Genomic DNA, 25,827 nt, shown 5'->3' on the forward strand with positions numbered 1-25,827 from the left:
TCACGTATTATAGCATGTTCTGGTACTTTTCACGATCATTCCATTTCACTGTTTGGTCAACCGCAGGTTTTCTCACCTTGTCACTCCTGCCCTTTTGGGCCAGAAAGTACTACGTTGTAGACAGCTGCCCTGGGCTTTAGGGGATATTTAGCAACTGGCCTCTATCCTCTTGCCCCCAACCCCCCTCATTGTGACCCTGGGCTAAAGAGGAGTGCGCTGTTGCAGGAAACATTGACCTTCAGGGACGTGTTTGTGGACTTCACCCTGGAGGAGTGGCAGCTACTGGATGCCGCTCAGAAGAACCTCTACAGGGATGTCACGCTGGAGAACTATGGCCACCTGCTCTCTGTGGGTGAGGGACCCTCCGCAGGGTGACCAGAACGCACCCCCTCGTGTCTCCCTCTCTCTGCTGCTGCTCAGAGGCATCTGGGCCCTGAAGGAGTCAGGCCTCAGGCTCCCTGTCAAGAATCTGTGATGGTGTTTGCTCCCTGCACGGGATGTTCATGCTGTCACCTCCTCTGTGAATGCTCTGCCCTGAGGAGAAGCTGGCTTTGCTTGTGGGGAGGTCACCAAGGCCAGAACACCTCCGCCCTGCAAGGACGGGCCTCAGCTCTGGAAGACCTCTGGCATTAACAAAGTCCTGTGTCATTTCCCCTCAACAGGATACCTCATGGCCCAACCAGGCGCAATCTTCAGGATGGGACAAGTTGAAGAGGAGGCCGGGATGGCAGATGGACAAACCCCAACGTGGAGCTGTCCAGGTGAGCCCACGCCAGGCCAGGGCAAGGGGACCCAGTAGGTCAGTAAGATCTTGGTCTCGAGGGCACGCCCAGGAGCTCTTCTCAGAAACCCCAGGTTTGGGGATGCGACTGGGGTCACAATGCCCCACCTGCCGCCCCTTGGCAGCCCTGCATTCTCGGGGTTCAGACAGAGGCAGCCACTGCTGTTCTTCACACCCCATCTCACTGTCCAGCATCTAGGTGGCTGGGGAGCCGTGCCCAGCCTTTTCTCCCTCCTCCTCCTCCTCCTTTCTGGACGCTGTTAGGACTTCCCCCCTCTCTTGGGCATTCGCATTCTCATCAGAAGAGGTGCAGATGGAAGGGTGATGTTTCCTCTTTATTTGGCATACTGTGGGCTCTTGAAGTCTGAAATTTGGAGTCTTTAACCTCAGGGAAATTATCCTACCTGGTTTATTGGAGTCTGGATGGACAGAAAAGCTTTTCTAGTGACTTTCAGCTCAAGCAGGCCAGGTACCCACCGTGTCCTTGTCTGCCCTCACTGTGTGGCTAAATGGGTTTCTGATTTCTTATTTCTCTCAGGCTCTTCCACATCTGACTTGATACCACCTGTTGTCAGATTCCTGCTCTTACCAGTACTTCCCTCCCACTCAATTGTTTTCTCTTTTGCATTATCTCTATTTATTAAAAAAAAGTAAATAAACTTGAGAGCATACCACTCCCATGGTGGCGTGCTTCAGTGAGCGGTGTCTCAGTCCTGGGCAGAGTTTTCTGTTGTTTGTTTTTGCTCTGAGCCCCTTAAGGGGATCCAGAAAGTCTTCAGATGTTGGCCTTCCTCTTTTTCTCTCCCACTCACAGTGGCCACTCAGTGGCTCATCCCAAAGAAGTCTGACAAGAGCACTATTACTGTTCGCTGTGGTCCGTGGACCAGCAGCCTGGGCCTGGCCCAGGCGCGAAGTAGAAATGCAGACTCTTGGGACCCACCTCAGATTGACTGAACCTGCATCTGCTTTCCAACAGCTGTTTAGAGATGAGTTTCAGACACTGGCCCAGCTAATGTCAGGCGACTCCCCTTGTGGTTTCCCCTGAGCCCACTCCTGCCTGGCGGAGGCACCTTCTCACTCAGAGCCTCCCATTGCTGCTGTGTCCGCCCACCTCCCTGTCCCTTCCCCCGGGGACGTTTTACGCTACAATTCCCTCTTTACGCTACAATTTCCTCTTTACGCTCAGTCCATCCCAGATCTGTTGCCCTATAGAGATTCACCAGGGTTTCTGGTCTGCTCATGGCATGCTTTTTGCTGCTTCCACCATTTCCAGGAATTGTCTCATTCTTACTTCTTTGTTAGGAGGAGGCACCTTCCACCCTCTGAGTCACATTAAAAACTGTATTATATTCAAAGTGTCACAGCCGGGAGGGTATAGCTCAGTGGTAGAGTGCGGGTTTAGCAGGCACAAGGTCCTGCGTTCAATCCCCAGTACCTCCATTGAAAACAAATTTTAAAATAAACCTAATTACCTCTCCTCCAAAAAAAATCTGTAACTAAAAGTATCACATGCACATGTTCCATCAAAGTGTGCAGGACATTATGGGATGCAAAGTAATCTCAGTGCTTTCCCAGGCACAGCTCCAAGGGCAGCCTCTTTTCAAGGTTTCTGTTTTTAATTCCTCCGATGAGCACCTCCAGAGGGCCAGGGAATACTTTGACATCCGCTTCTCTGGAGTTCTCAGTTTTCTCTCCCCGCTATGAAAAATTGGGACTAGCTCAGTTACACCTTGGCCTTCCACTCCCTAGCTCTTCACAGTGTCTGTTAAACTTGTATTTTTCTTTTCTTTGTTGGCCACATTTGCAACTTCAAATAACAGAGCTAAGCTTCTGTTTTTGCATTCCACTTGGTCACTTTTTAAAAAACCCAGCTAAGAGCCAGCGGCTTATTTCTCAGCCTGGAACACAAAGCCCTAGAGGCGAGAGCCTGCATCTTGTTCTCACTCTTCCCGGGTCGGGGCGGGTAGATAGGTCCGAGGGAGGAGGTTTGTTACCCTTCCGCAGCCCAGGGGTGCAGAGCTTGGGCTTTGGCACTCACAGCCAAGATTCATCTTCTGGCTTCTTCATTCACAACCTGTCACTTTGCACACGTGGCTTAGCCTCTTTACCTATTTGTTGAACAGGGTTAATGCTAGAACTTACAGGATTGTCAGAATTTAATCAGTCGGATGAATGTAAAGCACCAAAATGGGTGCCTGGAACAAAGGAAGTTCTCTATATATGTTATACTACTTTTTATGGTTATTAGCCATACGGAATGTTGTTTTAGTGTAGTGGTTGTTAATCAGAAGTGTATCACAGTGACCTGGGGAACCCTCAGGATACTCCTGAGTAGGCCCCACCCTCTAGAAATGGTTTCAGAAAGCCAGAGGTAGGCCTAGTTATGTGCATTGTGAGTAACACTCCCCGTAGATCTGATGCCCATGTCTAGTTCAGATTCATTGCTTTAAATGTCTGCTGAGAGGGGTTCAAAGGACTGGGAGAGTTAGCAAGGCCGTCACCCAGGAGCACTGGCCAGCTTGGTTCTCTTCCATTCTTCAAGCTGCTTCAGAGACCCTATTCTCCTCTGGCCCCTGGATGAAATCCCTAACAGGTCTCATAAATTCTCTGGTCGTTCTGAGATCATAAACATCTTCTGTCAGGATCCAAGTATCAAGAGAAACCTCACTGTCATATTTGTTAGCTTAAGTTTGTTGAGCTTTCCACAGAAAACGCTTTTTACTTTTGGTAAATTTCTGTATCGTGTGTTTTCCTCTTTGTTAATTTCTCCTTTTACTTGTATTTCCTTTTCTACCTCTTTGGGTTTACTTTGCTTTTCTTTTTCTTTTCTTTTCTTTTTTAATAGACTTTATTCTTTTAGAGCAGTATCAGGTTCACAGCAGAATTGAGCAGAAAATACAGAGAGTTTGCACATAGCCCTGCCCACCCACACATATATACTCCCCTACCCTCAACATCCCTCATCAGTGTGGCATATTTGGTACAATCGATGAACCAACATGGGCACATTATTATCAACCAAAGTTCATAGTTTACATTAGGGTTCACTCTTGATGTTGTACATTCTATGGGTTTTGACAAATGCATAATGACATGTAGCTACCATTATAGTATCATACAGAATAACTTCATTGCCCTAAAAATCCTTTGTGCTCCATCTATTCATTCCTCCCTCCCTCCCTCTCCCCAAACTCCTGGAAACCATGATCTTTTTATTGTTTCTGGGCTGTTTGTTCTTTTTCAACTTCTTTTTTCCACAACATTTTATCAAGAACATTTTCACACCAAACAAGTGAAAGAATTCTAATTTGAACACCCGTATAATACCACCTAGATTCTACAGTGAATGTTTTACTATATTTGCTTTATCTCCTATCGCTCTGTGCACCAATTCCTCTTTTCTTTCATCAGTCTCCCTTATTTTTTGTGTGTGATGTGTTTCAAAGTTCTGGAGATCAGTACACTTCATACCTAAATACTTCCACAGTCATATCATTAACTAGAATTCAATATTTGTTAGTATTTTTTTCTACCCTTAATGCTTAACAGGTGTTTCAGTAAAAGGAAATGCAAAAATAGTACAATATGATAGTAGGTTGTATGTGGTAACATTTTAACATAATTTCCATACTTTCCATGTATTGTCATGATATATTTATTCTGATGTAACTACATCCTTTTTTTTTAAATGTGGTTTATTGAGGTACAGTTTATATACCATGAACTTCACCTCTCTTAAGTGTACAGTTCTCTGACAAATAGTCATGTAAACACCACCACAATCAAGATATTGGACATTTTCATTCCCCTAAAACATCCCCTTATTCCCCTTACAATTAAACTTTTCCACTCCCACATCTGATCTTATTTCTTCTAGTTTTGTTCTTTCTGGAATGTCACGTAAATGAATCTTAATTGTACATAGCCTTGTATGTCTTGGTTCTTTCATTTACCTTAATACTTTTTCGATTCATCCACGCTGTGATGTGTATCAGCAGTATGTTCCTTTTTGTAGCTGAATGATGCCCCATTTGCTTATCCCTGGACCAGGTTATGTGCTTTTGAATTTTTTCCAATTTTTGGTTATCATGAAAGAAGCCGGTATGAACATTCATGTTCAGGACTTTGTATGGATTATGTTTTCCTATTTCTTAGGTAAATATCTAGAGTGGGATTGCTTGGTCATGTGTCAAGTGTATGTTTAACTTCACAAGACACTACCAAACTGTTTTCCAGCATTAACTGTATGATTCTAGTTGCGCACCAGCAACATATGAGAGTTCCAGGTGTTTTGCCAGTTGCCAGCACTTGGTGATATTGGCATTGTTAGTCTTTCTTCCTAGTAGAGGTATAAGAGTATCTCATTGTGATATTAATTTGTATATCTCCAGTAACTAATGTTGAGCATCTTTTCATGTGCTTATTTGCCATCTAAACATCTTTGGTGAACTGTTGGTTATCATCTTTTGCCATTTTTGTTATTATTAAATTGTGAGTGTTCTTTATATATTCTGAACGCAAGTTCTCTATCAGCCATGTGTTTTCCAAGTATTTACCCCCATGCAGTGGCTTGTTTTTTATCTTAACATTGTCTTTGAAAAAAACAGACAATTTTAATTTTGATAAAGTCCAGTTTATCAAGTTTTTCTTTAATGGTTCGTGCTTTTGGTGGCCTATGAGACAATTCTCTAACCCAAGGTAACAAGGATTTCCTCATATGTTTTATTTCAGAGGATTTAGAAGTTTAGCTCTTATTATTTAGGCCTATGGCCATTAATGAGATGAATATTTTTACATGGTATGAGGAAAGGGTCATTTTTTTTCTTTTTGGCATGTGCATATTGAATTGTTCCAGCAGCATTTTTGAAAAGACTATCTCTTCATTGACTTACCTTGGCACCCTTGTCAAAGACAGTTGAACACATATGTGTTGGTCTGTTTGCCAAGACCATACTGTCTTAATTACTGTAGCCTACATCAAGTGTTCACATCAGATAACTGTGAATCTTCCAACTTTGTTCTTCCTTTTCAGAATATTTTGGCTATTCTAGGTCCTTGATATTTTCACATCCCCAAATTTTGGAGTCAGCTTGCCAATTTCTGCACAGACGCCTGCAGGGATTCTTGTTTGGGATCACATTGAATCTGTGGATCATTGAAATACTAATGACATCGGATCTTTTGATTCATTAACATAGTGCATCTCTCAATTTATTTAGGTCTATACAGACTTATCTCAGTAATATTTGGTAGTTTTGAATGCATAGGTCTTGCATACGGAATGCAACTGCAATTTAAATATTTCATTTTAAACATAGCTGTTTGCTTTTTATCAACATCTCCTGTGTTTGTTATTGTTTTTAATCTACTGGTTGTTCTAGAGATTAAGATATACATACTTAACCTTTCACTGTAGTTATCTTTTAACACTTCAAGTCATATGTAGAAGGTTTACAGCAATATGGGTCCCTTCCCTTCCCTCCTTTATGTTACAGCTTTCAAATGTATTATATCTACATACATGTTAACCCCGCCCCAATGTTATAATTTTTGCTTTCAACAGACATACATATCTTAAAGAGTTCAAAAGGAGAAAACTAGTCTATATTTACCCAGATATTTTACCATTTCTGTTGCTCTTTATTTCTCCCTTGAAGTTCCATGTTTCCCTCTGATATGATTTCCGTTCACCCTGAAGAAGATCCCATGTCATTTCTCTTAGAACAGGTCTGCCAGTGATAAGATCTCTTAGTTTGTCTTCTCCTGAGAATTTGTTAATTTTGTCTTCATTCCAAAGAATATTTTTGCTTTGGTGAAGAATTCTGGGTTGACATTTCTTTTCCTTTAGTATTTTTAAGATGTTCCATTAGCTTCTGGCCTCCATTGCTTCTGATGAGAACCTCACAGTTATTTGCACTGTGCTTTTTTTTGCCCGTGACTGCATTCAAGATGTTGTCTTTACTTTCCAGATATTTGATGATAATATTTCTGGGTGTTTCTTTGCATTTATATTGCTTTTGGTGTGCTGAGCTTCTTATATCTGTAAATTTATGTCTTTCTCCAAATTTGGGAGCTCTTTTGGCCATTATTTCTTCAGATCTTTTTTTTGCATTAGTTTCTTTTCCTGTGAAGATGCCAATAGCATGAATGTTGGACCTTTTGATATTGTCCCACAGATTCCCTGATGCTGTTTTTTCTTTCTTTTATTTTTCCCAGTCTTTTTTTTTTCTTCTATTCTTTAAGTGGGCAGGTTGGATCATTTCTGTCAGTTTAACTCCAAGTTCATTGACTCTTGCCCTTGTCATGTCCATTCTGCTGTTAAGTTCATCCCGTGTGTTGGCTTTGTTTTTTGGTTTTTTAATTTCAGATATTGTCTTTTTTAGTTCTAAAATTTCCTTTTTTTTTATAGTTTCTGTGTCTCTGTTGAGAACTTCTACTTATCCATTCACTTGAAGCATGTTTGCCTTTACCTCAGAGCTTAGTTATAACAGCTGCTTAACTCTTTTTGTTATTTCCAGCATCTGGCATCTGTTCATCACCTTTTCCCTTGAGAATTGGTCACATTTTGCTAGTTATTTGTTACATTGAATGATTTTGGATTCTATCCTAGATAGTGGTGATTGTTTTGGTATTTCTAATCTTTGTTTATCATATAATAAACCTAGTTAGAGTCAGACCACTCGTTTTGTCTTGCCTCCTGTGGTTGTGGATTCGAACCTGTTCAGTGTTCAAAGCTTTTGTTACGCTCATTTGCATCCGTGTTGTCTTTGCACCATTTGGGGGTTAGTTTGAGACTTTGAGGCTTGAGTGATAGTTAAAGTTTTACTTGTGCAGCAAAGCCTTTGCTGTCCTGCTTCAGGTTTGTCTCGTGCATTTGTCACTCAGATGTCAGTCTCAGACTTGAGCTATGGTTCAGATCTCAGTTTAGTTCTGTTCTTAAAACTTTGGCATGAGGCTTTGCTTTCTCTCACACACATGGCCCTTGGATGAGCTCAGGACTTGTGCAGGTTCATATGCCACTGGGACAGAGTCTTGTGGAGAAAAGAGCGGGGACACAGACCTAGAATACAAACTTATGGTTACCAGGGGGGAAAGTGAGTGAGGAGAGATAAATTGGGAGTTTCAGAATTTGCAGGTACTACTATATATAAAACAGATAAACAAGGTCCTACTGTATAGCACAGGGAACCATATTCAATACCTTAGAATGGTCTATAATGAAAAAGAATATGAAAAGGAATATATATGTGTGTGTGTGTGTGTGTATATATAAATGAATCACTATGCTGTACACCAGAAATTAACACAACATTGTAAGTCGACTACAATAAAAAAAATAAAAGAAGTACAAAAAAAAAGAGTGCAGCCAAAGAAGAAACTCACTGGTATATGAGCTGCTTCTCCACTTTTTGACTCACCTTGCAGGGCCTGCCTGCTTCTGTTTACTTGTCAGAGTTCTAAGTAGTTGCTTTACGTAGCTTATCCAGAGTTTTTAGTTGCAATAATCAGTAGGAGAGAGGGGCTGAAGTAGACATACTCCACTGTGGCCAGAAATGGAAACCTTGATTTCATGCACTCTTGCTTTTATCTTTATTATTTCTGTCCTTCTGCTAGTTTGAATTTAATTTTCTCTTTTCCTAGTTTCATAAGGTGGAAGCTTAGATCATTAATTTGATAGCTTCCCTTTCTAACGTAAGCATTGTGAATGCTTATGACTGTCTCTGAGTACTGATTCAGCGGTTTTAGCCTCTGTATTGTGCTGTAATTGACACACCAGAAACTGCATGTATTCAGAGTGCATAATTTGATAAATTTTGACATGTACACACCCAAGAACCCATCACCACAATCGAGATAGTAAAGTCATAGCATGAGTTGGGAAGCATTCCCACCCCTCCTTAGTTCTTTGGAAGAATTCGTATAGAATTGGTATTATTTCTTCCTTACATGTTTGATAGAATTCCTCAGTGATGTCATCTGGGCCTGGAGTTTTCTTTGTGGGAAGGCATTAAACGATAATGTCAATTTCTTTAATAGATAGTGGTTTATTCAGATTATATCCTCATGAACAAACTTTGGTCTTTCAAGGAATTTGTCTGTTTCACCTAAGGTGTTGAATTTCTTGGCATAAAATTGATCATAATATTTCCTTATTATCCTTTTAATTTCTTAGGATCTGTTTTAGTCTCATTTTAGTTAAAAAAAAGTCTAATCATACATAGAAGTCAAAACTATGAACTTCATTTAAAGGGAAATCCCTCTCCTAGCTAACGCCTGCTTCAGCGCTTCAGGCTGGAAGTTTTCAGTGGCAAAGGAAGCTTGCTCAGCTTTTTCTCTCTTTATTCCCCTTCACTTCCCCACTCAACAACCAGACGATCTCTGGCTCCTGGAGCAAAGCAAGTGAGGAAGGAAAGAGATACAAAGGACAAAAATAATTTGCTCTACCCAATAAGGGTGTAATCTGATATTGATGCCCTCTGCATGTGGCAGATTCCAAAGACCAATTCTTCCTGTCCTTGGCACAATTACGGTTTCCTTGGAGATGCCCCAGCTAGGGGCCTTGACTACAGTTTCCTCATTAGAAGCAGTGTCTCTTTTCCAGCAAGTTAGCTAATAAATCTCCCCACCCTCACACTGCAGTACCATGGTATACCTCCAATCTCTTTTTGGTGAAGTCACCTTGATCTAGCAGAAAGCCCTCTTTCCAAAGTAACCTGTTCCTATCCCGAGGGTCTACATCTGGCTTATGAAGTGTGTGTTTGTGTGGTGGACCTGCACCTTGATCTGTCTGCTTCCTGTAGCCCTCTTCTCTGTGGCCACAGCCTGCCTGTCACCTGTAGCATTTTTTATGTGCAAATCAGATGCCAAGTCCTCTGAGTCCCCAAAACTCTAGTTGACATATATGAAGCAAGTTGTCTCCTTGAAGTTCTTCTTACTAGATCAAGGGTAAGGCCAACATACTCCTTCCTCCCCCATTGATGGAGACAGAAAATGCCACAGCTTTCCAACAGCTCTCCCTGAAGAAAGTTTCTCCCTCTGCTTCTTCAACCTTAATACTCATACTTTTAAGGTGTCTGTTACTGCTGAGGGACATTAAGTGGTTTTGACATGCTCCTTTTAAGTCCTGCAAAGGTCTCTGGACTGAGGAAGCACCTGATAGTGTTTTATTACCAGCCTTTGCAAAAAAATAAAAGAGGCTTTTTTTTTAATGTTTTATTTTCTTGTGGTGAGAACTTTTAAGATCCACACTCTTAGTAACTTTCAAGCATGCAATACAGTATTATTGTCACCATGCTATTACATGGGTTTTCATGTATTAAACCAATTCCCTAAGATCATGGATTGCAGCTGGGTGGGCAGATGTAGCTTCTGAAATATCTGAAACTTCAGGTTTTGAAAAGGAAGCATCAATGTAAAAATACAAAGCTCTGTAGCCACTTGCAGCCATACTGATGGTAGAGACCATGCATGATTTAAAGCAGCTGCCCAGTAGAACTTTCTCGAGTGATGCCACTGCTCTCTCTCTCTCTCTGTAGAATTCTAGTATGGGCATACTCTTTATATTTTGGTTATCAGGTAAGTGTGAATTAGCATCTTATTGTAATTTTCATTTCCCTGATTACTAGTAAAGGTATTTATCATTTCATATGATGTTGACTATTTGAATTTCCTCTTCTATAGCTTGCCTTTATTCATGTTTTTTGTTGGGGTGTTTGTCTTTGATTTATATGAATTCTTTATATAGCCTACATTCCAGTTTTGTTTGCAGTCAATATCTTTTCTTAGTCTTGGTTATTGCTGCTGGGTTTCTTTTTTATTGAAGTATAGTCAGTTTACAATGTTGTGTCAATTTCTGGTGTATAGCATCATGTTTCAGTCATGCATCTACATACATATATTCCTTTTCATATTCTTTTTCATTATAAGTTACTACAAGATATTGAATATAGTTCCTTGTGCTATACAGTATGACTTATTCCAATTATGTTTTCTAGTTGGTTAATACTAGTGTATGACAATGCAGTGGTATTTATATATTCAGCTTGTATACAGAAACCTATCTGAATGCTTTTATTAATACTAAGTTTTTAGATTCTCTTGGGTCTTCTCTGTAAACAATATCTTCATAAAAACCATTTTGTCTTTTCCTTTCCAATTACACATTTTATTTCTTTTTCTTCTCCCATCCTGTTAGTCAAGTCCTGTGGCACAGTGTTTAACAGATGCAGTGATAGTGAATTCCTTGTTTGTTTCTGATTTTAATGAAAATAATGATGAGGACAATGATAGTGATGTACTGATAGGCAATGTGTGAGTGCTTGCTGGGTGCCACAAATGCAGCGTTCTGTGTGCTTTGTACACATTACAGAATTTAATCCTCGAATGACCCTGTAAAGTAGACTGGTTGTTATTCTCATTTTGTAGATGAGAAACTGAGGCACAGGGAGAGAACTTTCACCATTAAGTATATTTCCTGTATAGATAAACTAAGCCTAAAATTCCTGTTTGAAGACCAGAGTCCAAAGAGATAAGGAGAATCCTACAAGCTATTAACGACATCAATAACAGATTGGTGTAACCATTGACATTTATATAGCATTCACTCAGTGTTTTTTGAAAGATACCTTTCATCAAAAGCTCCTTTTATATCCATGGTTCACCAAGACTCTTTTTTAAAAAATCATGAATGTGTGTTGTATTTTCTCGAATGCTTATTTTCTGCATCTGTTGAGAAGATTTTCTCCTTTAATCTGTTAATGTGGTGGATTATATTAATAAATTTTCTGATGTTGAACTATTCTTGCATTCCCACACTAGACTCTATACTTAATTGTAAAGCATTTTTAAATTAATTGAATTCAGTTTACTCATATTTAATTTTAAGAGTTTTCCATTAATGTTCAGAAGTGACAGAAATCTTAGATTTTCTTTTCTTGTACTAGCCTCTTATTCTGGTATCTAAGATTATACTAGCTGCAGAAAAGTAATGGGTACTTTTCCCTTTTTTTCTAGTTTCTTTTTTTCTTAATTGTTTTTTATTGAGTTATAGTCAGTTTACAATGTTGTGTCAATTTCCAGTGTAGAGCACAATTTTTCAGTTATATATGAACATACATATATTCATTGTCACATTTTTTTTCACCATGAGCTGCCACAAGATCTTGTATATATTTCCCTGTGCTATACAGTATAGTCTTGTTTATCTATTCTATATATACCTGTCAGTATCTACAAATTTCGAACTCCCAGTCTGTCCCTTCCCACCCCCCGCCCCCCTAGCAACCACAAGTTTGTATTCTATGTCTATGAGTCTGTTTCTGTTTTGTATTTATGTTCTTTTTTTTTTTTAGATTCCACATATGAGTGATCTCATATGTTATTTTTCTTTCTCTTTCTGGTTTACTTCACTTAGAATGACATTCTCCAGGAGCATCCATGCTGCTGCAAATGACGTTATGTTGTGGGTTTTGTGGCTGAGTAGTATTCCATTGTATAAATATACCACAGCTTCTTTATACAGTCATCTGTTGATGGACATTTAGGCTGTTTCCATGTCTTGGCTATTGTAAATAGTGCTGCTGTGAACATTGAGGTGCAGGTGTCTATTTGAAGTAGGGTTCCTTCTGGATATATGCCCAGGAGCGGGATTCGTGGGTCATATGGTAAGTCTATTCCTAGTCTTTTGAGGAATCTCCATACTGTTTTCCACAGTGGCTGCACCAACCTGCATTCCCACCAGCAGTATAGGAGGGTTCCCTTTTCTCCACAGCCTCTCCATCATTTGTCATTTGTAGATTTTTGAATGATGGCCATTGTGACTGGTGTGAGGTGATACCTCATTGTAGTTTTGATTTGCATTTCTCTGATAATTAGTAATATTGAGCATTTTTTAATGTGCATTTTTTAATGTGCCTATTGATAATTTGTATGTCCTCCTTGGAGAATTGCTTGTTTCTAGTTTCTGAAACTGTATTGACTGAGGGATACCTGTGCTTGAGAGTTTGATAGCAATCATCTACAACAACATCTGGATAGGATGCCCTTTTTTAGGGAAAGACTTTTGATTACAGAGTGAATTTTATTGTTTTTTTTAGTAATTACTGATTTATTCATTTTTTTTTTCTGTATCTTCTTTCAATTCTGGTCATTTTTTTTTTTAGACAATTAGGTATCATTTGAGATTTCAAATTTACTAACCTAAGGCAGCATTCTCTTGATTTAAAAATAAAGTTTCATTTTTATCAAATTAAATCATGCTTGAGGTTTAAAGAATAAAATAAATGTGGTAAAACTATAATGACTATCAAGGGCATGACACTACTTGGTCTTAGCCAAAAGGCCAAGAAGCAATCAGGGAATGACAAATATAAAATTCAGGATAGTGATTATCTGGGAAGAAAGATAGTGAAATGGGCATATGAAGAACTTCAAAGGTAAAAATAATTTGTTTTTTAATGAGTGGTGGATACACAAAATTTTTTGGTATCTCTATTCTTTATAATTTATATATGTCTTACAAAAATTATTTAAAATTTTCTGCCATGGAAGCTTAAGATGTAGCTCACTTTGTTGTTTTTGCCACTCACATACATGTACACACACACACACAAAGACTTCTTTTTTGAATATCAATTTTTTTCTTTTTTATTAAGTTGATTTGCAATATTGTCTTAGTTTCATGTGTTCAGCATAGTGATATGATATTTTTATAGATTATACTCCATTTAAAGTTATTATAAAATATTGGCTATATTCCCTATACATTACATCCTTATATCTTAATACCTAGTAGTTTTTAACTTTTAATCTCCTTCTCCTATCTTGCCCCTCTCCCTTCCCTCTCTCAATTGGTAACCACTAGATTGTTCTCAGTTATCTGTGAGTCTGTTTCTGTTTTGTCATATCCATTTATTTGTTTTATTTTTTAGAGTCCACATATAAATGAAAACATACAGTATTTGTCTTCCTCTGTCTAACTTACTTCACTAAGCATTAATGCCCTCCAGATCCATTCATGTTCCTGCAAATGGCAACATTTCATTCTTTTTTATGGCTGAGAAATATTCCATTGCATGTATATGTGTGTATATACGTGTGTGTGTGTGTGTGTGTGTCTGTGTGTATCACATCTTTTTTATCCATTCATCTATTGATGGACAGCCAGGTTGCTTCCATATCTTAGCTATTGTAAATAATTAACATTGGAGTACATGTATCATTTTGAACTAGTATTTTGTTTTCTTCAGATATATACCCAGGAGTGGAATTGCTGGATCATATGGTAGTTCTGTTTTTAACTTTTTGAGGAACGTCCATACTGTTTTCCATAGTGGCTGCACCAAACTACATTCCCACCAATAGTGTATGAGGGTCCCCTTTGTTCCACTTCCTCACCAACATTTGTTATTTGTGTTCTTTTTGATAACAGTCATTCTGACAGATACAGGGTGATATTTCATTGCGATTTTGATTTACATTTCCCTGATGGTTAGTGATGCTGAGCATCTTTTCATATGCCTGTCGACCATCTGTATGTCTTCTTTGGAACTCAAAGACTTCTTGTTCTTCCATATTGTCAATATGATTATACCATAAATTTGGTTTCCATCAGTACTGTTGTTACAGCATAATGACTATATGAACACTATAGATAGCTTAGCCAGGTAGTGATCTATGATTAATTTACCTTTTCTGCGTAACTTTTAGTTTCCTTTGGTGAATAATTGTCTTGTTTCTTTCATTTGCTTCTCTCTCTACATACTTATCACCAGTTCAACTGAAACACTCCATGACCAGTGGTCTCGAGTGACTCTGAAGGCTTCCAGAGCTATCAAGTGTTCCATTGTTAGCAGGTAGTGAAACCCTTAAATTAGGAAGCCCTTAAATGGCTGCCCACTGTGAAAGAATTTGCAGCAGAAGCAGAGGGACAAAGTGAAAAGCTGCTTTATTGCTCAAAAAGAGGAGAAGGAAAAAAAAGTGCTAAAACAGGGAAAAGGGAAGGAAACACTCAAGCAGGGAGCTGTCAGCCAAGACAGGACAGTCGAGACAGCTTCAGCTCCAGGTCGGGCCATGTGGACTTTTATTGGAAGCTTGTGCCAACATGTCCTCCTTCTGGGTGTGCTGGAGCCAGTCGCCTTTTTTACCATCCTTGTATGGGCTTTTCTGGTTGTTGTCATGGCAACTGATAACTGTCATGGAGCTGGTGTGTGTGTCACTTAGCATGTTAATATATTACAGTGAGCGTATAATGAGGTTCAAGGTCCACTGGAAGTCAAATCCTCCACCATCTTGGGCCTAGTTGGTTCTGACCAGTTCTTGTTTCTTCTTTTTGCAGCTGCCTCCTGAGACTTAGATAAGAGTAATTGGTTTCTATTCAAGGGAGGGGCCAGGGTATGATCCTGGGGGCAACAGCCTAGGTAACAGTTCATGAGATTAACTGCTTGGGCCTGCTCTTTTATGACTCAGGGAGGCCTACGAGACTTCAGCTTGTATGTAAATAAGAGGCAGGAGATGGAGTGGGTAGTCAGCAGGGTCCTACCTGGTATCACCATCAGTGTCATACCCCTGAGTTTGTCTGGAGCCCTCTGACCACTCCCTTCTGGGTGGATTGTCCCCATTCCTGGTTGTGCAGCCACCATCCTGACATCTCTCTTCACCATTATTCTGGGGATCCCCTCCACTTCCTGCATTGTTGGATTCCCCGTTTGCTTTATGCCATGCCTTCTTCCACATTTCACTGGAGCACCTTCTTCCAGTACTTTGGTAAGAAAGAACATACGTAAATTTTTTGAGATTTTTGAATATCCGGAAGTGTTTGTTATATTCTCATCCTAGATGGAGACTTGAGCTTGGGATAGAGTTCTAGGATGCGCATTTCTTTCCCTTCGACTTTTAAGGCATTACTGCCTTGTCTTGATTTTGATTTTCCTTTTGAGAACTCTGTGGCTGTTCTGATTACTGATACTTGGAATCATTTTTTTTTTCCTCTCTGTAAGCTTATAAGATTTTTCCCCCCTATATTTCATGCTTTCTGACATTTCTTCATGTGCCTGAATAGGGCTTCATTTTCACGAGGATTGCTGGGCACTTGGTAGGAGACAAATCCCCGCAGGGACAGTTGCTCCTTTCTCATGCAAAGCCAAGATGCTGCAGGGCTAGACAGCTGCAGTTCAAGTCCAAGTGGCAAGCAGCGCTTTTTAGAAAGCCCTTTGTTTGTTGGAGATTCCAAACTGACCCACTAAGAACAGGCACATCATGCCAGAAAATCATCAGCCTCTAATGGTCAGGCATCTAGACTCCCAGAAGAAAATCAGGTGCTCAGTGCCCCAGGCAGGCAAAAATAGTCTTATCAACACAGGGAACATTCCAAAATCCACATTCCCAAACCTCAGCCAGGGGCCGGGCCTGCTATGTTAACACTTCGCTGCACATTATCTTTTCTGGTGCTCTTTATTTTCTTCATGTGGATTGGAGTTACCGTGTACTGTCCCTTCTCTCTTGGACTGAACTCCAAGTTAGGCCAAGTAGTGACAGCACTCTGGAGAAGGGGCTTTTGGTAGAGCGCCTTTGGGTTGCTGTGAGGATGCCAGTTTTCACTGCTCCTGGACCACAGGGTTGGGGAGCCAGGGTTTTGGGGTGGAGATGGAAAAGGGGTGAGTAGCACCAAGTGAAATACCACAGACTTACTTGGCTGTTCTTCATGAAATTCACTGGTTCTTCCGGAATAAATGCTTTTTAATCTGTTGTATGCCTTTAGTTAATTTCCAAAGTCCTGAAATGATAATTTTTCTAATTTTGCTAGTATTTTCATTGCTTTTATGGGGAAAAGGATTTACCAAAGTCCTCCACTGTTCCTGAAGCCTTGCCTTAAGGCATTTCTCTTAAAACTGCACAAAAGTATAGAAAAACATAATCATAACAAATACCCTTGTAATTACCTCCCAGAATTAGCAAATGCTAAGATTTGTCATTTGGTGGTCTTTTTTTTTTTTTTTTTTTTTTTAGTAAAAGTAATAGAGGTTTACAAATAAAGATGAAGCCTTCCTTTTTCTCTCCTGAGTCCTGTTCCCTCCCTTCATTCCCTCCCTAGGCAAACAGTGTCACAAATTTGGTGAATATCATTCTTAACTCACGTTTTTATACTTTTACTACATAAATTTGCATCTATAATTAATATAGCTTTCTCTTTGCAAATTGACCAGATTAGTGCTCTAGAACCATAGAGGTTTTCCTACAACTTGCTTTCTGTAAAACCCTTTGAGTTTACCTATGCTGATACGTTAGATTTAGCTCATTTATTTTAACTCCTGTATAGCACTCCAGTATCTGAGTATTGAAGTCCATTAATCCATACCTCTATTGGTGGGCATTTGGTTGTTTCTAATATCTTCTTGCCATTCTTGTACATGTACATATTTGCAGAACTTCTTTGTGCTGTAAGCAGAATACATAGTAGGGTATATACATTGTCAACATTACTAGATGTATAACCTTTTTTCACTCATAAATAGAATCAGTTTGCCTTGTATATTTAAGAGTTTTGCATCTATGTAAGTGAAATTGCTTTATAATATCCTCATATTTTGTCCTTATTTGCTTTTGGCATCCAGGTCATTCTGTTTTATATAACATAAGCATTGTTGATTTTTTTTTAATTGAAGTGTAGTCAGTTTACAATGTTGTGTTAATTTCCGGTGTACAGCATAATAGTTCAGTCATACATATACATACATATATTCCTTTTCATATTCTTTCTTTTTTTTATTTTTTGTTTTTTCTTGGGGTTTTTGAGGAGGGGGCTGGTAATTAGGTTTATTTATTTACTTATTTTTAGAGGAGGTACTGGGGATTGAACCCAGGACCTTGAGCATGCTAAGCATGTGCTCTACCACTTGAGCTATACCTTCCCCCCCCCATATTCTTTTTCATTATAGGATACTACAAGATATTGAATATAGTTCCCTGTGCTATACAGTAGAAACTTGTTCTTTATCTATTTTATATATAATAGTTAGTATCTGCAAATCTCAAATTCCCAATTTATCCCTTCCTACTTTTCCCCTCGGTAACCATAAGTTTGTTTTCTATGTGGGTGAGTCTGTTTCTGTTTTGTAAATAAGTTCGTTGGTGTCATCTTTTTTTTCTTTTAGATTACAGATATAAGTAATATTATATGGTATTTTTCTTTCTCTTTGTGGCTTACTTCACTTAGAATGATGGTCTCCAGGTCCATCCATGTTGCTGCATATGGCATTATTTTATTTTTTTATGGCTGAGTAGTATTCCATTGTATATATATACCACAACTCCTTTATCCAATCATCTGTCAATGGACATTTAGGTGGTTTCCATGTCTTGGCTATTGTAAATAGTGCTGCAATGAACATTGGGGTGCATGTGTGTTTTCAAATTAGAGTTCCCTCTGGATATATAGCCAGGAGTGGGATTGCTGGATCATACGGTAAGTCTATTTTTAGTTTTTTGAGGAATATCCATACTCCAATGCTGCACCAAACTACATTCCCACCAACAGTGTAGAAGGGTTCCCTTTTCTCCACACCCTCCCCAACATTTATTGTTTGTGGACTTTTGAATGATGGCCATTCTGACTGGTGTGAGGTGATACCTCATTGTAGTTTTGATTTGCATTTCTCTGATAATTAGCGATATTGAGCATTTTTTCATGTGCCTATTGGCCATTTGTATGTCTTCACTGGAGAACTGCTCATTTAGGTCTTCTGCCCATTTTTGCATTGGGTTGTTTGGTTTTTTTTTTTTGTTATTAAGTTGTATGAGCTATTTGTATATTCTGGAAATTAAGCCCTTGTCTGTTGCATCATTTGCAACTATTTTCTCCCATTCTGTAGGTTGTCTTTTTGTTTTGTTTATGGTTTGCTTTGCACATAAAAGCTTAGAAGTTTAATTACGCCCCATTTGTTTATTTTTGCCTTTATTCCTATTGCCTGGGTAGACTTCCATAAGAGAACACTGCTAAGATTTATGTCAGAAAGTGTTCTGCCTGTGTTTTCTTCCAGGAGGTTTATAGTATCTTGTCTTATGTTTAAGTCTTTACTCCATTTTGAGTTTATTTTTGCATATGATGTGAGGGAATGTTCTAATTTCATTGATTTACATGCAGCTGTCCAGCTTTTCCAGCACAACTTGCTGAAGAGACTGTCTTTTCTCCATTGTATATTCTTGCCTCCTTTGTTGAAGATTAATTGACTGTAGGTGTGTGGGTTTATTTCTGCGCTGTCTACTGTGTTCCATTAATCCATATGCCTGATTTTGTGCCAGTACCACACTGTTTTGATTACTGTAGCTCTGTAGTATTGTCTGAAGTCTGGGAGGGTTATTCCTCCAGCTTTGTACTTTTTCTTCAGTATTGATTTGACAATTCTGGGTCTTTTGTGATTCCATATTACTTTTAAGATAATTTGTTCTAGTTGTGTGAAAAATGTCATAGGTGATTTGATAGGGATCATGTTCAATCTGTAGATTGCTTTGGTAGTATGGCCATTTTAACAATATTAATTCTCCAATCAAAGAGTATGGGATATCTTCCCATTTCTTTAAATCATCTTTAATTTCCTTAATCAGTGTTTTGTTGTTCTCAGCGTATAAGCCTTTCACCTCCTTGGTCAAGTTTATTCCTAAGTATTTTTCTATGTGATTTTCAAAGGGGATTGTTTCTTTACTTTCTTTTTCTGTTATTTCACTGTTAGTCTAAAGAAATGCAACTGATAACATAAGCATTGTTTTACCAATTTTCTTTGGGTTATTCAGTGCCAGGTATATCCCTGTCCATGATTTTATTTTCAACATTTCTCATTTTCTTCTAATTGTCTTTTGAAAACATATAGCTGATTTTTAAAAGTACAATTTAGTATGGTTGGCCTATAATTCATGGAGTTAGTATTTATTGTGCTATTACTATATTTGTATTTCTTCTTTCTTTATATATTCTATATATCCTGCTTTTTCTGGTTTTTTAACATTTTTTATTGATTTATAATCATTTTACAATGTTGTGTCAAATTCCAGTGTACAGCACAATTTTTCAGTTATACATGAACATATATATATTCATTGTCACATTTTTTTCTCTGTGAGCTACCATAAGATCTTGTGTATATTTCCCTGTGCTATACAGTATAATCTTGTTTATCTATTCTACAATTTTGAAATCCCAGTCTATCCCTTCCCACCCTCCGCCCCATTGACAACCACAAGTTTGTATTCTATGTCTATGAGTCTGTTTCTGTTTTGTATTTATGCTTTGTTTGTTTGTTTTTGTTTGTTTTTTTTTTAGATTCCACATATGAGCGATCTCATATGGTATTTTTCTTTCTCTTTCTGGCTTACTTCACTTAGAATGACATTCTCCAGGAGCATCCATGTTGCTGCAAATGGCATTATGTTGTCGGTTTTTATGGCTGAGTAGTATTCCATTGTAGAAATATACCACAGCTTCTTTATCCAGTCATCCGTTGATGGACATTTAGGCTGTCTCTATGTCTTGGATATTGTAAATAATGCTGCTATGAACATTGGGGTGCAGGTGTCATCCTGAAGTAGGGTTCCTTCTGGATATATGCCCAGGAGCGGGATTCGTGGGTCATATGGTAAGTCTATTTCTAGTCTTTTGAGGAATCTCCATACTGTTTTCCACAGTGGCTGCACCAACCTGCATTCCCACCAGCAGTGTAGGAGGGTTCCCCTTTCTCAACAGCCTCTCCAGCATTTGTCATTTGTGGATTTTTGAATGATGGCCATACTGACTGGTGTGAGATGATACCTCATTGTAATTTTGATTTGCATTTCTCTGATAATTAGTGATATTGAGCGTTTTTTCATGTGCTTATTGATCATTTGTATGTCTTCCTTGGAGAATTGCTTGTTTAGGTCTTTTGTCCATTTTTGGATTGGGTTGTTTGGTTGTTTCTTCTTAAGTCATATGAGCTGCTTATATATTCTAGAGATCAAGCCTTTGTTGATTTCATCTGCAAAAATTTTCTCCCATTCCGTAGATTGTCTTTTTGTTTTAGTTATGGTTTCCTTTGCTGTGCAGAAGCTTGTAAGTTTCATTAGGTCCCATTTGTTTATTCTTGATTTTATTTCTATTGCTTGAGTAGACTGTTCTAGGAGAACATTTTTGAGATGTATGTCAGATGTTTTGCCTATATTTTCTTCTAGGAGGTTTATTGTATCTTGTCTTATGTTTAAGTCTTTGATCCATTTTGAGTTTATTTTTGTGTATGGTGTAAGGGAGTGTTCTAGCTTCATTGCTTCACATGCTGCTGTCCAGTTTTCCCAACACCATTTGCTGAAGAGACTGTCTTTATTCCATTGTACGTTCTTGCCTCCTTTGTTGAAGATTAGTTGACCAAAAGTTTGTCGGTTCATTTCTGGGCTCTCTATTCTGTTCCGTTGGTCTATATGTCTGTTTTTGTACCAATACTATGCTGTCTTGATGACTGTAGCTCTATAGTATTGTGTGAAGTCTGGGAGAGTTATTCCTCCAGCCTCTTTCTTTCTCTTCAGTAATGCTTTGGCAATTCTAGGTCTTTCATGGCTCCATATAAATTTTATTATGGTTTATTCTAGTCCTGTGAAATATGTCCTGGGTAATTAGATAGGGATTGCATTAAATCTGTAGATTGCCTTGGGCAGTATGACCATTTTAACAATATTGAGTCTTCCAATCCAACAGCATGGGATATTTTTCCATTTTTTAAGTCTTCTTTAATTTCCTTCATCAGTGGTTTATAATTTTCTGTGTATAATTCTTTCACCTCCTTGGTTAGATTTATTCCTAGGTATTTTATTACTTTGGGTGCTATTTTAAAGGGGATTGTTTCTTTACTTTCTTTTTCTGTTGATTCATCATTAGTGTAAAGAAATGCAACTGATTTTTGAATGTTAATCTTGTAACCTGCTACCTTGCTGAATTCTTCAATCAGCTCTAGTAGTTTTTGTGTGGACCTTTTAGGGTCTTCTATATATAGTAACCTGTCATCGGCATACAGTGACACTTTTACCTCTTCTTTTCCAATTTGGATCCCTTTTATTTCTCTCTCTCCTGATTGCTGTGGCTAGGACTTCCAAGACTATGTTGAATAGGAGTGGTGATAGTGGGCATCCTTGTCTTGTCCCAGATTTTAGTGGGAAGCTTTTGAGTTTTTCACCATTGAGTACTATGCTGGCTGTAGGTTTGTCATATATAGCTTTTATTATGTTGAGATATGTTCCTTCTATACCCACTTTGGTGAGAGTTTTTATCATAAATGGGTGTTGAATTTTATCAAATGCTTTTTCTGCATCTATTGAGATGATTATGTGGTTTTTGTCCTTTCTCTTGTTGATGTGATGTATTACATTGATTGATTTGCGTATGTTGAACCAGCCTTGTGTCCCTGGGATGAACCCTACTTGGTCATGATATATAATCTTTTTTATGTGTTGTTGGATTCTATTTGCTAATATTTTGGTGAGGATTTTGGCATCTATGTTCATCAGTGATATTGGCCTATAATTCTCTTTTTTGGTAGTGTCTTTGCCTGGTTTTGGTATCAGGGTGATGTTGGATTCATAGAATGAGTTTGGGAGTATTCCCTCCTTTTCAGTCTTGTGGAAGAGTTTGAGAAGGACTGGTATGAGTTCTTCTTTGTTTGTTTGGTAGAATTCCCCAGTGAAGCCGTCCGGTCTTGGACTTTTATTTGTAGGGAGGTTTTTTATTGCTATTTTGATTTCATTTCTAGTGATCGGTTTGTTCAAGTGGTCAGTTTCTTCTTGATTCAGTCTTGGTGGACTGTATGTTTCCAGAAACTTGTCCATCTCCTCTAGGTTATCCAGTTTGGTTCCATATAGTTTTTCATATTATTCTCATATGATATTCTGTATTTCTATTTTATTTGTTGTAATTTCTCCATTTTCCTTTCTTATTTTGCTAATTTGTGCTCTCTCTTTTTTCTTCTTTGTGAGTTTGGCCAGAGGTTTGTCAATTTCATTTACTTTTTCAAAAAACCAGCTTTTGGTTTGATTGATTTTTTCTATGGTTTTTTTAATCTCTGTTTTATTATTTCCTCCCTGATCTTTATTATTTCCTTCCTTCTGCTGCCTTTTGGAGTTTTTTGTTCTTCATTTTCTAGTTCTTTCAGCTGGTGGGTCAAATTGTTTATTTGAGATTGTTCTTCTTTTTTGAGGAAGGCCTGTATCGCTATAAACTTCCCTCTTAGCACTGCCTTTGCTGTGTCCCATAAATTTTGTGTGGTTGTGCTTTCATTTTCATTTGTCTCAAGGTATTTTTTAATTTCAGCTTTGATTTCCTCATTGACCCATTGGTTTTTCAATAGCATATTGTTTAATCCCCATGCTTTCCTTTTGTTCTCCTTTGTTTCTCTGTTGTTGATTTCTAGTTTCATGGCATTGTGTTCAGTAAAGATGCTTGAGATAATTTCTATCTTCTTAAAATTGTTTAGGTTTCTTTTGTGCCCAAGTACATGATCATTCCTAGAAAATGTTCCATGTGCACTTGAAAAGAATGTATGTCCTATTTTTGGGGGGTGTAATGCTCTGAAAATATCCACCAAATCTAATTTTTCTATTCTATTATTTAGTTTCTCTGTTGCCTTATTTATTTTCTGTCTGGAAGATCTGTCTAGTGATGTTAATGCGGTGTTAAAATCTCCAACTATGATTGTATTCCCATCAATATCCCCCTTTATCTCTGTTAGTAATTGTTTTATGTACTTAGGTGCTCCTATATTGGGTGCATATATATTAAAGAGTGTAATATCCTCACCTTGTATCACTCCTTTAATCATTATAAAATGTCCTTCTTTATCTTTCTTTATGGCCTTTGTTTTAAAGTCTATTTTGTCTGAAATCAGCACTGCAACACCTGATTTTTTGGCTTTTCCATTTGCATGGAATATCCTTTTCCATTCTTTCACTCTCAATCTATATGTGTCCTTCTCCCTAAAGTGGGTCTCTTGTATGCAGCATATTGAAGGTTCTTGCTTTATTATCCCGTCTGCCACTCTGTGTCTTTTGACTGGAGCATTTAGTCCATTAACATTTACAGTAATTAATGACTGATGTGTGTTTATTGCCATTTTGAACTTATCTTTGTAGTTGAATTGGTATTTCCTCTTTGTTCCTTTCTTCTTCCTTTTGTGGTTTGGTAATTTTCCTTTGTATTATCATGGATTTTATTTAGTTTTTGTGACTCCCTTGTAAGTTTTTGGCTTGTGGTTACCCTTTTCTGTAAGTCTGTTAGCCCATTACTATATCTCAAACCCATCCTACTGAAAACAAAAAATTTAAAAAAGAAAAAAAAAATACTCTGTATTTTCTTGCTTCCCTCTCCCACTCTTAATGATTTCGATGTCTTCTTTTACAATTTCGTGTTTATTTGTAATTCATGAGTTACCACCTTTCCAGTTATGAGTTTCTCATTTCTGTAGCATCCTGCTGCTTTTCTATTTAGAGTAGACCTTTCAATATTTCTTTTAGCATGGGTTTAGTGTTGCTAAACTCTTTTTTAGTTTTCGCTTGTCTGTGAAATTCTTTATCTCTCCTTCTATCCTAAAGGATAGCCTTGCTGTATAAAGTATCCTAGGCTGCATCTTTTTTCCATTCAGGACTTTGAGTATATCTTGCCACTCCCTTCTGGCCCATAGTGTTTGTGTAGAGAAATCAGCTGAGAGCCTTATGGGTGTTCCCTTGTAACTCACTCTTTGCTTTTCTCTTGCTGCCTGTAGGGTCATTTCTTTATTCCTTGACTCTGGCCATCTTGATTATGATATGTCTTGGTGTGGGTCTGTTTGGGTTCTTCCTGTTTGGGACCCTTTGAACTTCCTGTACTTGGATATCTGATTCCTTCTTTAAGTTTGGGAAGTTTTCAGTCATGATTTCTTCAAAACCCTTTTCAATCCCCTTTGATCTTTCTTCCCCTTATGGGACCCCTATTATGCGAAGATTGGCACACTTTATATTATCCCACAGGTCCCTTATGTTGCTTTCATTTGTTATTATTTGTTTATCTTGCAGTTGTTCTGATGAGGTGCTTTCTGTTGTCCTGTCTTCTAGGTCACTAATTTGTTCCTCTGCGTTATCTAGTCTGCTTTGCACAGCCTTTAGATCCATTCTCATCTCAGCCAATGAGTTTACCAATTCTACTTGGCTCTTCTTTATAGCTTCGATTTCATTTTTGACATATTTTGTATCTCTAAACACTATCTCTTTTAGTTCCTTCAATACTTTGATCACTCCTTTTTTGAAATCTTGATCTAGTAGGCTATCAATGTCTATTTCATTGATTGTTCTTTCAAGGGATTTCTCTTGTTCTTTTAATTGGGAATGGTTTCTCTGCTTCTTCATCTTGCTCGTATCTCTCTGGCACTGTGGCTTATGGAGTATCATTTATCTATTGTGGTCCTTAAAGGAGTTTATTTATTTATCTATCTAATGCCTATGTAGGAATAAAACTGAAAAAATAAAAAAAGGAGAGAGAGAGAAAGAGATGTTTAAAAGAAGGGTGAAAAAAGGTTTGAAAACAGTATATAATCAATTATAGAAGCACAATTTGAATCATACTAGCATTTGAGTTGAGACATCTTTTTAAAAACCCTTTAAAAAAAAGGAAAAATATCAAAAAATGATATTTGAAACCTATTTATAATCAATAACAGGAGATCAAACCCAAAAGAAATGAAAATGAAATCAGGTGGATTTTTAAAAAAATAATAATATAACTACTTTAAAAGAAAAATTTAAAAGGAATTAAAACTAGAAGCATATACAATTGTTTAGAAAGAAAAATTTAAAAAGGAGTTAAAACTAGAAGCATATACAATTGTTTAGAAAGTAGAAATTTAAAAAGGTAATAAAAAATAGAACAGATTAAAAAAAGGTATGATAAAGAGAGAATTTTGGAAAAGGGGAGGAGAAAAAGGTTTGAAAACAGTGTATAATGAATAATTGAAGAGCAAGTTGAAGCAGAATAGCAATCGGGTTGATACGTCTCTTAAAAACCTTTAAAA

General features: G+C 37.9%; 1 protein-coding gene across 7 annotated transcripts in view; it reads left to right on the forward strand.

Annotated features, from left to right (window-relative positions):
- Positions 1–25,827, forward strand: part of ZNF674 (zinc finger protein 674) — a 42,374-nt gene that overhangs the window by 4,353 nt on the left and 12,194 nt on the right. For 4 of the 7 annotated variants that reach the window (XM_074359587.1, XM_074359584.1, XM_074359586.1 and 1 more), the window contains 2 exons: positions 226–352; positions 663–761. In XM_074359587.1, coding sequence (XP_074215688.1) covers positions 226–352; positions 663–761 — 226 coding nt within the window. The remainder of the gene's footprint in view (positions 1–225; positions 353–662; positions 762–25,827) is intronic. The other 3 variants (XM_074359589.1, XM_074359588.1, XM_074359590.1) reach the window with 1 other exon arrangement.

The sequence above is a fragment of the Camelus bactrianus genome, chromosome X (genome assembly GCF_048773025.1).
Source record: "Camelus bactrianus isolate YW-2024 breed Bactrian camel chromosome X, ASM4877302v1, whole genome shotgun sequence".
NCBI classification, from domain to species: Eukaryota; Metazoa; Chordata; class Mammalia; order Artiodactyla; family Camelidae; genus Camelus; species Camelus bactrianus.